Source organism: Mercenaria mercenaria, chromosome 1 (genome assembly GCF_021730395.1).
Source record: "Mercenaria mercenaria strain notata chromosome 1, MADL_Memer_1, whole genome shotgun sequence".
Lineage (NCBI taxonomy): Eukaryota > Metazoa > Mollusca > Bivalvia > Venerida > Veneridae > Mercenaria > Mercenaria mercenaria.
The window spans coordinates 4,878,147-4,890,566 of record NC_069361.1 but is presented as its reverse complement, the minus strand read 5'-3'; the positions used below and the strand labels follow the sequence as shown (position 1 = coordinate 4,890,566).

The window sequence follows — 12,420 nt, the reverse complement described above, 5'->3', positions numbered from 1 at the left end:
TTTAGAAAAAGTAAATGTTCAAATAACCCAGATTATTTATAAAATGCAAAAGAAAAGTATCTTTATTTGGTGGGAGGGGGTGGGGGAAGAAGGGGCGAGTATTTAACGTCGCACTGATACAATTATAGGTCACCTGTCAACTTTCAAGCTTTGGTGGTGGAGGAAGACGCCAGGTGCCCCTCTGTGCATTATTTTATCATGGTTGGGCGCCTGGGTAGAAGCGCCGACCTTCTGTAAGCCAGCTGAATAGCTTCCTCACATGAAGAATGTGATCTTTACCACTCGGCCACAGTAGCCCATTATCTTTAAAAGAAGAAGTTCGAAGAGAAAAGGGAGAACGTCTTGCATTAAGAAAATGGCAACTGGAAATAACACAAAACTTAGACATCATATAAAATATGGAAGGTGTACGTGTTTTTGTTTCTTTTTGTTAAAAGATACCCCGAATTCATTCCTTAAATGCGTACAGGCAGAAATAAGGACAGACAAAACAAGCCTACATACCTTTCACACCTCCAAACAAGAATCGGGTGACCACTAATAAACACAATAACAAAGGGAGTATATTCAAAACAATAACATTCTCGATTAAATTTGTAGAAACTCTAACCTACCATTTACGCATGTACTGAATACCTTTGCTGGAGAGGGAGCATCTGGAGACACGCCATAAATGGTCAAACAAAACAGCACAGACCACAATTATCAAAAGAACTCAGTCCATGTGGAATGCGATAATTGCCTATCATAAAATGAAAAGTGTAGCGTCCAATTTTAAATGGGCTGAACACAAGGCATGCGAGGTGTCTGATACTCTTCCTCTTTTAATAAATTTTGAAACTTGCCATGACCCAGAGTCTTACAAATTTGTAAAATAACAATTATAGCCAGCTTTCGATATACATTTTTTTCAGAAGTATTTTTAAAATTATTTTTCATTATTTTAAGACACATAACATTACTCTAGTACGAATGTAGATCGTGTCTTTGTTGAATATTGATTTAAATATCTTCAGTAGAACCTATAATATCCGAAAACACCATTATCTCTTACGCCTCCTTATGTAATGAACTCGAAGTGACAATCGGCTAATTACATATTATCCGTTTGTCATGTCCGCATTTTCCGGATTTTACGAAAATTCAAGTGTGCCTTGAGCTTCTTTAACTCGGAAAATGCCAACATGCCTAAGGAGAATATGCAAACGTGTGATAATCCTTTGATTGTCATTACGGACGCACTACCTTCTATTAGATTTAGAGGACGAAAATATCCTCTCGCTATTGTAAGAAAAACACATTTAAGCTATTCTTACTCTCATTTCCCTTTCTTGAGTAAACCGAACGGGAAGCAATATCCGTATTGTTTTACAATAACTATTCCCTTAGTTACTTTCAATTCACAGTATAAGTAGAAACAGCTTACTATGCACATCTTTTGAATTGTCTTACTTATATACAACACATTATCTTTAACTACCATGTAATGGTGGCATGTGTGTAAACGACAAACGTTTTGTTCGACTGGGTCTGCAGAGTTTTCTCAAATGTATGAATTGTCTTATTTATCTATTATAGCTCTTAATCCATCCAAATGTTATCATAACCACGCTCAAATCCTTTAAACATTCGACTTTGATTTCCTCGTCCGCCATTGTTTTCAAAAGAGTGAATACACCGAAGGGATTTGTCTCTCTTATTACTGGTAACGCATGTTTAACATACGTCTGAATAAATTCATCGTGGTTCTGTGCCAAATGAAGCAAATGTTCAATTTTGCCAAATATATGCGGTGGTACAGCATAGACTGCAAGAAATAACTTGTCCGACAGTTCCCTAAACAACAGCCTTTCTTTAAGAGCATCAATCGATAGGTCTGCCATTTTGTATACCAAGGGCAACGAAGTAGAACAGTTGAATCTTCTGTAATCAAAATACTGAGATGCTCTTTCAAATTGTATGCTTCCTCTTGTGATACCTTTCCTCGTAGCAAATTCCTAGACGGCATCATGTAATTTGGAAGGCATCCCAAAGCTATACAATCTTTCAAATATATCAGTGTCTCCAATAAAATCTCAACGAATTCGTGTCTGTGAAATGTGCCCGATCTCTTTTCAAACACCCAGAAGATAACATTTTTCACTATGTATGAAGTGATATTAGCACATATTTGTTTCAGTTCATGTTTCACCAGCATTTTCATTGCTGCATACACCTTTATCTGCGTGTCATTGAATGAGCGTACCAGCGATCTCTCTGCAAGTGTTAAAGAAATTCTCCGTTGCAAATTCTCCTCTTTACTGCCGGACAGCCCAACAGATACAACAAATATACGCTATTGTAAGAAAAACACATTTAAGCTATTCTTACTCTCATTTCCCTTTCTTGAGTAAACCGAACGGGAAGCAATATCCGTATTGTTTTACAATAACTATTCTCCTTAGTTACTTTCAAATTCACAGTATAAGTAGAAACATGCTTACTATGTCACATCTGTTTGAACTCTGTTTACATATATACAACACAGTTATCTTTAACTACCATGTAATGGTGGCATGTGTGTAAACGACAAACGTTTTGTTCGACTGGGTCTGCAGAGTTTTCTCAAATGTATGAATTGTCTTATTTATCTATTATAGTTCTTAATCCATCCAAATGTTATCATAGCCACGCTCAAATCCTTTAAACATTCGACTTTTGATTTCCTCGTCCGCCATTGTTTTCAAAAGAGTGAATACACCGAAGGGATTTGTCTCTCTTATTACTGGTAACGCATGTTTAACATACGTCTGAATAAATTCATCGTGGTTCTGTGCCAAATGAAGTAAATGTTCAATTTTGCCAAATATATGCGGTGGTACAGCATAGACTGCAAGAAATAACTTGTCCGACAGTTCCCTAAACAACAGCCTTTCTTTAAGAGCATCAATCGATAGTTCTGCCATTTTGTATACCAAAGGGCAACGAAGTAGAACAGTTGAATCTTCTGTAATCAAAATACTGAGATGCTCTTTCAAATTGTATGCTTCCTCTTGTGATACCTTTCCTCGTAGCAAATTCCTAGACGGCATCATGTAATTTGGAAGGCATCCCAAAGCTATACAATCTTTCAAATATATCAGTGTCTCCAATAAAATCTCAACGAATTCGTGTCTGTGAAAGGTGCCCGATCTCTTTTCAAACACCCAGAAGATAACATTTTTCACTATGTATGAAGTGATATTAGCACATATTTGTTTCAGTTCATGTTTCACCAGCATTTTCATTGCTGCATACACCTTTATCTGCGTGTCATTGAATGAGCGTACCAGCGATCTCTCTGCAAGTGTTAAAGAAATTCTCCATTGCAAGTTCTCCTCTTTACTGCCGGACAGCCCAACAGATACAACAAATACATCTGTTTCTTTTACTGCATTCAGGTCATCTGAACTAGGCCAGATATTTTGTCTCTGTCGTTTACTCCAATCGTCTAATAGCGATGGGTACGCACAGGGAAATGCTTGGACATAGTCTATAGACAAATAATTGTTAGTAAATGGAAGTGGAAATAGGCGTGGCTGTGCAGGTCCGGTTACATCATCGAATCGGTGATTTTTGCTGAGCCAACCTTCTACTTTAACATGTTTGCGACCATACTCTGCCGCTTCAATCAGTCTTTGGCCATTTTTCAAATAATCGTTTTCCGTCAATGAAACCATAATTCTAGATGTGAGATTTCTATATTCTCTGGACCATTTAACATGTTTTAAATTTAATTTTGTATATCCTTCGGGAACATCATCTAAATCAAGTTCAAAAGTTGCTTCGCAGTTTTCAACTGCTTTGGAATCTGTCGGATAAATTTCAAAACATTTAACTGCTGGCTGAACAAGCATCATATCTAAATCACTTTTCCATGAAACTGCCATCCCTTCACCACGACTTCCTGGAACAATAACATTTATTTTTTCTGCATAGTTTCTATTCTTTACCCAGGTCAAACATTCGGCTGCATTGTCATATATTTTGACCCTTTCCTCCAAAAGCGCCTTTGTATAGCCGAGTTTGTCAAGGGCTTCGTTATAAAAGGAATTTGGTAACCATTTCTTTCCATTCAATAATTCATATCTAGTTATCAGCTGATAAATTTCCATCTTACAATAGCTTGAGACACGGAACGGAATGCAGCTCAAGAATTATATAAGACTTTAAAACTGCTGTCTAGATGTGGAGCCCACTGATTCACGTTCATGGAACCATTGAACAATCCTGAAAGAAAAAGCATTTTAAAATTTAGAAAAAAAAATGACTAAACAGTGGTGTCGTTGTATGTTCCTTGAAAGTTTAAAAAATACTAAACGTTTATGCGATTTAGTGACTTTTTTAAAATGAAGTGTCGTCTTAAATTGGATAAAAGTATAAGATGACTGAAATTATTTTGTACTGATATTTCTATATGTAATTTAAAATTTGTTTAAACGTCCGCATACTTTTGGGAATGTATTTATGGTAACGTTTAAAATATTAACAAAATATGTTTTGCGTTAGTGTCTTAACAATGAATGTTCTGAAGAACTCGTAAACATACACTATTTCTTTAGTGTCCACGACATTCTCTGACTTTCATCACACAAGTGTGATATTTTTTTTTTTTCATTTACGAGTAAATGGTGATTATACTGAAAATTTTAACAGTACTAAGGGAGTTAAGCAAGCCGAGTCTTTGTCACATCTGCTATTCCTGTTTATTTTTATAGATGATATGTCTCAATATATATATATGATACTGCTATAGACCCTGTTTATATTTTAATGTAGTATTCTAGAAGGCCTTCAACGCGTCTTAAATAACTTAATAATTGGGGAATAAGTGTTAATATAGATTAGACTGTTGTAATGGTATTTAAAAAGAGTAATAGACTTGAAAACATTGAAGTTATGTTTATAATAACCATAAACTAAATATTGTAACATAATTTACATATCTTGGAGTAACTTTGTCTTCTAGTGGTTGTTATTATCAGTCTTAGAATTCTTTATCTCAACAGGCAATGAAAGCTTTATTTTCTCTTAACTAATTATGTTTTTTTTTTCGATGTATCTGTGAAAGTTAAGTTGTTTGATTCAATGATTGCTTCAATTGTAAACTATGTATGTGAAGTTTGAGGCTTTCATAAAGCCCCGGATATTGAAAGGTTACATATGAAAACTTTACAAGTTAGACAAGAAAAAACTAACGCTACAGTATATGGTGCATTTGGATGGGTTTCCATTGGTGTTATTTGAAAGGTTAGAATTGTATATTGGTTTTAAATCATAAAAAATACAGACTCTATTATGCATAAATTATTCAATTTACGTGTTTTACGAATAAATAGTCTAAAAATGTTAAAAAGCTATCAGATGACACAGGCTTTTCATATTTATGGAATAATGTATCAGTGTCAATTGCGCAATTCAGTATTTACAGCAGTGGTTTTCAGACCTTAGAAAGATATCTAAACTTAAAATATAGTGTATGTTTAAAACCGACTTGTCATATGCTAATTACAGAAATGCATTGTCTAGATTCAGATGTTCAGCTCACAGTCTACTTATAGAAGAAGGAAGTCAAAGAAATACAGACAGAAATCTTAGATTATGTACAACGTGTAACATGAATACAATATCACTTTCTGTTAGTGTCAATTTTATAGAGATTTACGAAATACCTGTCTACCAAAGTATTATTGTCATTGGCCTAAATTGAATAAGTTTAAAACTTTCTTAAGAATTGTAACAGTGGTATTATTAATAAGTTAGCAAAGTATATTTATCAAGCGTTTGCTATAAGAGGTTGATTTCAACTGTGTACTTGTATTATAATTCATACCTATCACCTGTATGTCTTTACATGTATAGTTATGCTTTTCTCACATTCTTTGTAATTGTTTAACACCGCCATACAGTATTGGCGGTGAACATTGTATATGTTTTGCCAAATAAACTATTTAATTGAAGAAATTGAATTAAACTGTTACTTCCAACACCCATTTTGATGCCGTTTTTTAAATGCTAACACCATGGCTCGTAGCTTACATTGACGAAATACGCACATTTTACCTGCGAACACGGCCAATCAGCTAAAACGAATCTACATTGTTATCTTAGAGCGGACACAGTGGTCTAGTGGTAACACTGACTACGAAACCAGCCCCCGCTCCTCCTAAATAACATTTTCTACCATTGGGATAAGAGTCCCATGTATGGGTACTTTACGCCTGGCACGCTAAAGAACAAGGGAGTTTCTGGAATTGAAGCGTCTTCTGTATCTTCTATCCTCCCACTAAAATTACTAACCGTCTTCTGGAGGAGTCGCCCATACGGGTTACCGGTAGCGACTATAAATAAGCTTACAACAGCTCATCTTGAAAGGACTTTATAAAAAAGCGTTACTTATGGAATGGAAGATGTCGAAGCGGTTTTCTTTTCCGATAAATTAATGCAAGTAGTAGAGACGTGGGTGATTTGGAAAAAGACTAGTCATATTTTGTTGATATGAATGTCTGAGAAAAGAGGAGAAATGAAATTTGTTTTTGTTTGTTTTGGGTTTAACGCCGTCTATCAACAGTATTCCAGTTATTTAACGGCGGGGAGGAATGAAATAAAACCTTGCATTTGTACAGTATACAGGAATACGTTTGTATTTGTTTGTGTAAAAATAATATATTATTCCAAATTTATCTGTTTTTTTTTCACTTTCAAATGATATGGGTAATTGTGTCAGAAAATTCAAGTCATATTTATTGCAAAAAAATATTTAAATGCGCTTACCTTACAGAAAATGCAGTCCGCGCAAACGGAGCACACATAATCCTTTGTTTTTTTGTATAGTAAGAATCTAAACAACTTTATACTCATAGTATCAAGCGAGATTCTTTAAAGGAAACAACTAATTTAATTAAGGCGGTCAGCTGTTTAAAAGTCAAAGGGTATAATAAAATTGTGCGACAAAAATTTGTCGCATGCCAATTTTGTGTACTTACAAATATACCGGTCACCGTGGCCCAGTGGTTAAGGCGTCCGCCTCGGGATCGGGAGGTCGAAGGTTCGAGCCCCATGGGGAGCGTTCGTCCGCGGGATGTTTGTCATGGGACTCATTCCGAAATGGCCGGTTCGTGAGCCGCGAGCTTGTTAAATGAATGGTTACCGATTTCTATCCGCCTGGCGCCTGGCATAGTGGTAGAAGTTGGGAGGTAATTGGTACGCATAACAAAAGGTGTCTCATAAGTCAAATTGGCTGGCCCTTTCAATAGGGGTGACACTATAATAAACAAGACCTTTACCTTTTATACCAGTTAATGGCTATAATCGATAGGGTGTTTGTTTTTGTTTTGGGTTTAACGCTGTTTTTCAACAGCATTTCAGTCATGTAACGGCGGGCAGTTAACCTAACCAGTATTCCTGGATTCTGTACAAGTACAAACCTGTTCTCCGTAAGTAACTGCCAACTTCCCTACATGAATTATCAGAGGTGAAGGACGAATGATTTCAGACATAATGTCTTTTATCAAATCGTCACGGAGAACATACGCCCCGCCCGGGGATCGAACTCGCGACCCCGCGATCAGTAGACCAACGCTCTCCCTACTGAGCTAAGCGGGCGGACTTCATCGATGGGGTGTGATATTCCAGTCAAACTCAATCATCACGACTAATGGGAAGCATCTTTTTTATGACGCATAGATTAGGCAGATGTGTATTTAATTTATTTGAAAACAGAAAAATATTATGTTTATTTATAAATGAAATATGAATAAATATTTAAATAATTCCCAATAATAAATATATTACAGTACCTTTCTGATATTCAACCGTTTTCGATCGCTGATTTATATCTTGTATGTAATTCATTTAAAATCGAAAATAGAAACGTTTGTTCATCATTTATTTTCAATTGTTTAATGCAATTATGACGAAATAATCAAATAAATCACACAAAAAACAAACATATGACAGACCGTTTTAGATAATTTCATGCACCAACTCATATCTTGTTTATTATTCTTAAAATATATCAGATTGATAATTCTTTATTTTTTATAATTTATTTTCTTTTTTAAATAGCTAAATGAAATATGAAGACATATTTCAATAATATTCAATAGTAAACTTGTGGTAGACCCTTTCCTATAATGTTAAGCCCTTTCCGGTATCTCGTCATACCGGATGTATGTCCCTGTGCCGTAAAAAGTAAACATGAGCACATTTAGACGGCGGCATGGGTGGTTTTTGCTTTTGGTAATAAATCCACTTATTGGGAACGCTCACCAAGCTTTCCCGATGTGGCTTTCACTTAGATACCGTTAGTGAAACGGGAAACGGGAAATGTTTCAGATCCGTTTCAAAAACGTTTACAATCAAAATTGCACGGAAATTTATCGCAAGCTCCACTGTATCTGAGTGCTCATACATTTCAGAAAAAAATAATTTCTTCCTTATGTAAATAGGATATATTTATGATTTTGTCTCGTAAAAGATAAAAGGTAAGGGTAGATTTCCCGGAAGCACTGAAACCAAAAGCTCAGCCACAGAGACTTTCATTGCAAAGTAGGCCCACAACAAAAAAAGCTATAACGGAAAAATATTGAAGACGGGTTGTGCACGCACGCACGCACGCACAAACGTAAGAAATATGGGGCATCGCCCATGAAACACACACACAAACACACGCACGCACGCACACAAGCAGGAAAAAATAACAACAGCCGGGCACCGTCCAAGGACGGCGGGCGGACAAAATTATGATGGGCACGATAACTTACTCATGGTAAAAGGAAAGAGGCAGCAAATGCAACAAAGCGTAAATGCAAGGGAAAGGGATGGGATGAGGCGATGGGGGTAATAGGGATAGTGAGGAGAAAGAGGAAAGAAACGCTAACAAAAAGACAACATACACATATATTGTTCTTACATGACATGTTTTCATATCATATATTTTTGATAATCAAAATACGCCACAGTAAGTGAGACATCATAATAGACAAATACGATACGGCTCACCTCAAACTTTTTTTTAATAGATGTGGTGATTTTCAAATCCGCTTTCTGGAGATTCTGTTCGATATATGACTGGGTATAGAATATTAATATTACATTTTAGCCAAAATTTTATAGAATATATCTATCGTTTCCTTATTTTAGCTGGCTGTATTAAGAAAACATGCTTTTATATATTGTCGTATAACATTATTTTTTCCATGAAATGATATTATATATCTCGCATGTTTCTGATACATCCAATAGTTCAGACCACGTAAGAAATATTTACCACATTCGAGTGTCGCCGCACTCCAAGACCGTCTTGTAATAAATTGAATACACTCTATAATTCATTAGCACCAGAACACATAACACTACTAAATTTAAGTAAAACTTTCAATAGTAGTATGTTTCAACAAAATATCCTCTTGAAAAGCGTATATATAACAATACAAGATCCACTTGCTACTATTTCAAACATTACTCACTACTCATCAGTAAGCTTATGAAAAATGGCGTTCGCTACGTAAATTGCATGTTAGTACTAAAATTTATTTCCTGTTCCAGTTTTAAGCAATTTTGTTGTGCCGGTAGGTTTGTAAAACAAGAATTTAAACCAATTTGCGCTAGTGTATCCTCATAGTGAAAAAAGGTGATATTTTGGGTCTTTGAAAAGAGATCCAGTACATTTGCGAGATAAGATTTCAGCGAGATATTGATGCATGCGCTAAAATATATGAAGTTTTTGTGAATTCAGGATGACTTCCAAATTACATATTTCCGTCTCAGAATTAGCATAGAAACAGAGAAGGCTAAATAAATACTGTTTCTAGACGATTTAAAATAAGAAGGCCCTGCTGTGTTACATCGCTGTCCTTTGATATGCAACATGTTTGATGTGCCAGAAGATGCTTTTAGAAAGCGATTAGTGCTCCGAGAACTTTTGGAAAAAGTGCTGCTGGCTTGTATGTCAGTCAAACCAAGCATATATGATGACAAACTTTAGCCTTTCATACATAAGGCACAGATAACTGAAGAATTAATACATACATGTGTTACCGTTGATAAACATTTCTAATCCTTTCAGGTTGTTCAACCTTTTGGTAATTTTTTTTGTTGGATTTAACGTCGCACCGACACCTGATAGGTCATATGGCGACTTTCCAGCTTTATGGTGGAGGAAGACCCCAGGTGCCCCTCCGTGCATTATTTCATCACGAGCGGGCACCTGGGTAAAACCACCGACCTTCCGTAAGCCAGCTGGATGGCTTCCTCACATGAAGAGTTCAACGCCCCGGGTGAGGCTCGAACCCACATCGATGAGGGGCTAGTGATTTGAAGCCAGCGACCTTAACCATTCGGCCACACCTTTTGGTTATAAAGAAGTTTGAAGACATCACACCTGCTGTTCGAAGGAGTCCTGCTTGGATTTGACAAGATTTGGATGGATTAATATGAGCACGAACTGGTTATTATACTTACTTATTTGCATGCGATCAGTATTTTGCTTGATTCAACTCTGATTTCAATACTAGTAATTAATAATATCATTATCTAGCGCAGTAACTTGTTCGATCATCAATCAATGTCACAAAATTACGTCACATTGTTTAAAATCGACCTGACGATATTTTTGAAACCGGTAGTCGATTAAATATCATAGACATTTGATAATTGGTTATTTCCTACATTTTCGAGTCATTTTCCACCACCATATATATATATGAGCCACGCAATTTGAAAACCAATATAGTGGCTTTGCGACCAGCATGGATCCAGACCAGGCGGTGCATCCGCGCAGTCTGGTCAGGATCCATGCTATATGCTAACATTTTCTCTAATTGCAATAGACTCCGAAAGCGAGCAACATTGATCCTGACCAGACTGCGCGGATGCGCTGGTCTGGATCCATGCTGGTCGCAAACGCACTATGTTGGTTTTCTCATGGCGCAGCTCATATTATGTCTAAATCCGTATTAATTTTCCATTCAATTGTGTAACTGTAAGGGAATTAAAACAATAGATATCTCTGCTTATAAGAGCTTGCCTAAGACAAGAGTTGTCATTCTTTGTGAACACGGACTGATAAAAAGGTATACAGCAAAACTTCAGTCATTGCTAAAAAAATCATTTCTGGTTATTTTGAAATTTTTGGTTAACAAATCATTTTCTTGACTTTATTACATGTCCTTCTTTCTTTTTATGTACTTTTAGGTTCTATCTCTACATGGCATAGTGTTAGAACTCAATGTAGCTTCGTATATTTGATAATCGGAAGTAAGAAAAATATAACAGTTTATTTTTCTGTGTGCTAGAATGTAGTAATGTCACAATAATTATTCCATAATAAGAACTTGCTTGAGGTCCACATGTTTGAAATCAGTGTAGGGATTATATCCAAACAACACGCATTATTTACTGAATTTTCTTAGAGTATGTTTTATGTTTTACATGTTTTATGGAGAAAAAAACATCGATGAATGTATAATCCTCAATTATATTTGATTATTGCGGGAAGAACTAATCTGACTGTAAAATAGTTGTCAAATACTACATATTTTATGACACCAGAAAATGTTTTCAGTCTAGTAAAATAAACTCAGAACTACTATTCAAGCTGAAATTTAGAAAAACTGTTATGTGTAACATGGCACGTCATAAATATACATGAAAACAAAACAACAAAAAAAAAACTCTTCAATATTTACCTTGCAAATTGTCAATTAACCATACAGTCAGTGATGCCATACAGGTGCATGGAAAAGCACCAATTTGAACTACTTTTTAGCTCTACTGAGCACAGCGTGAGCTATTGTGATCACCCTTCGTTCGATTCTTGTGAATACAATAGAGACCACATTTTGCAACCGATTTTAATCAAATTTGCACACAACTTGTATTGGCATATCTCGGTTCCTTTCGAAACCAGATCCCGTCATTGGTTCAAGGGTTATAGCCTCTTAAAGGGCCAAAAAATGCTATTATGGCTTGTGAACACGATAGAGAAATCATTTTGCAATAGATTTTATGGATTCTAGAGTTATGGCCCCTTGCAGCCATGCAGAGACTTCATTTATAGTTTGTTTTGATACAAAATTGCTAAATATCTTTAACAACAATAGATCTTCGATTCCATGATGAATCTGTCTTGGTTCTCATGTACATTATTGTGATCATCGCTATTTTCGTGCAAAATAATGGTTTTAATCGATACTAAGGTAATATAACAATAGTTTTATGTTCATTGTTTCAACGTTACTCGGTCAAAATTACCCTTACATTGTAATAATATTCAGAAAAATGCAAAACAATCATTTTCAAGTTTAGTAAAATAAAAAAGGTGGGCTGTTTAGTGGCAGTTACCTAAAACATTACAAGTTCTCACATGTAAAATAAAGGAAGGTTCTTTTACTTATTTTC

The 12,420-nt window shown here is 35.6% G+C and overlaps 1 protein-coding gene across 1 annotated transcript; it reads right to left on the bottom strand.

Moving 5' to 3' along the window:
• Positions 1–1,517: 1,517 nt before the first annotated feature.
• Positions 1,518–9,469, bottom strand: LOC123542440 (uncharacterized). The gene is made up of 2 exons (XM_053534660.1): positions 9,290–9,469; positions 1,518–4,248 (listed from the first exon to the last, which is right to left on the bottom strand). The coding sequence occupies exon 2, from the start codon at positions 4,131–4,133 to the stop codon at positions 2,643–2,645; it is 1,491 nt and encodes a 496-aa protein (XP_053390635.1). The 5' UTR covers positions 4,134–4,248; positions 9,290–9,469; the 3' UTR covers positions 1,518–2,642.
• Between the last annotated feature and the right edge of the window lie 2,951 nt (positions 9,470–12,420).

Bases quoted from the DNA above. Each gene is read 5' to 3' on its own strand.
- LOC123542440 (XM_053534660.1), bottom strand. From the start codon at position 4,133: ATGGAAATTTATCAGCTGATAACTAGATATGAATTATTGAATGGAAAG.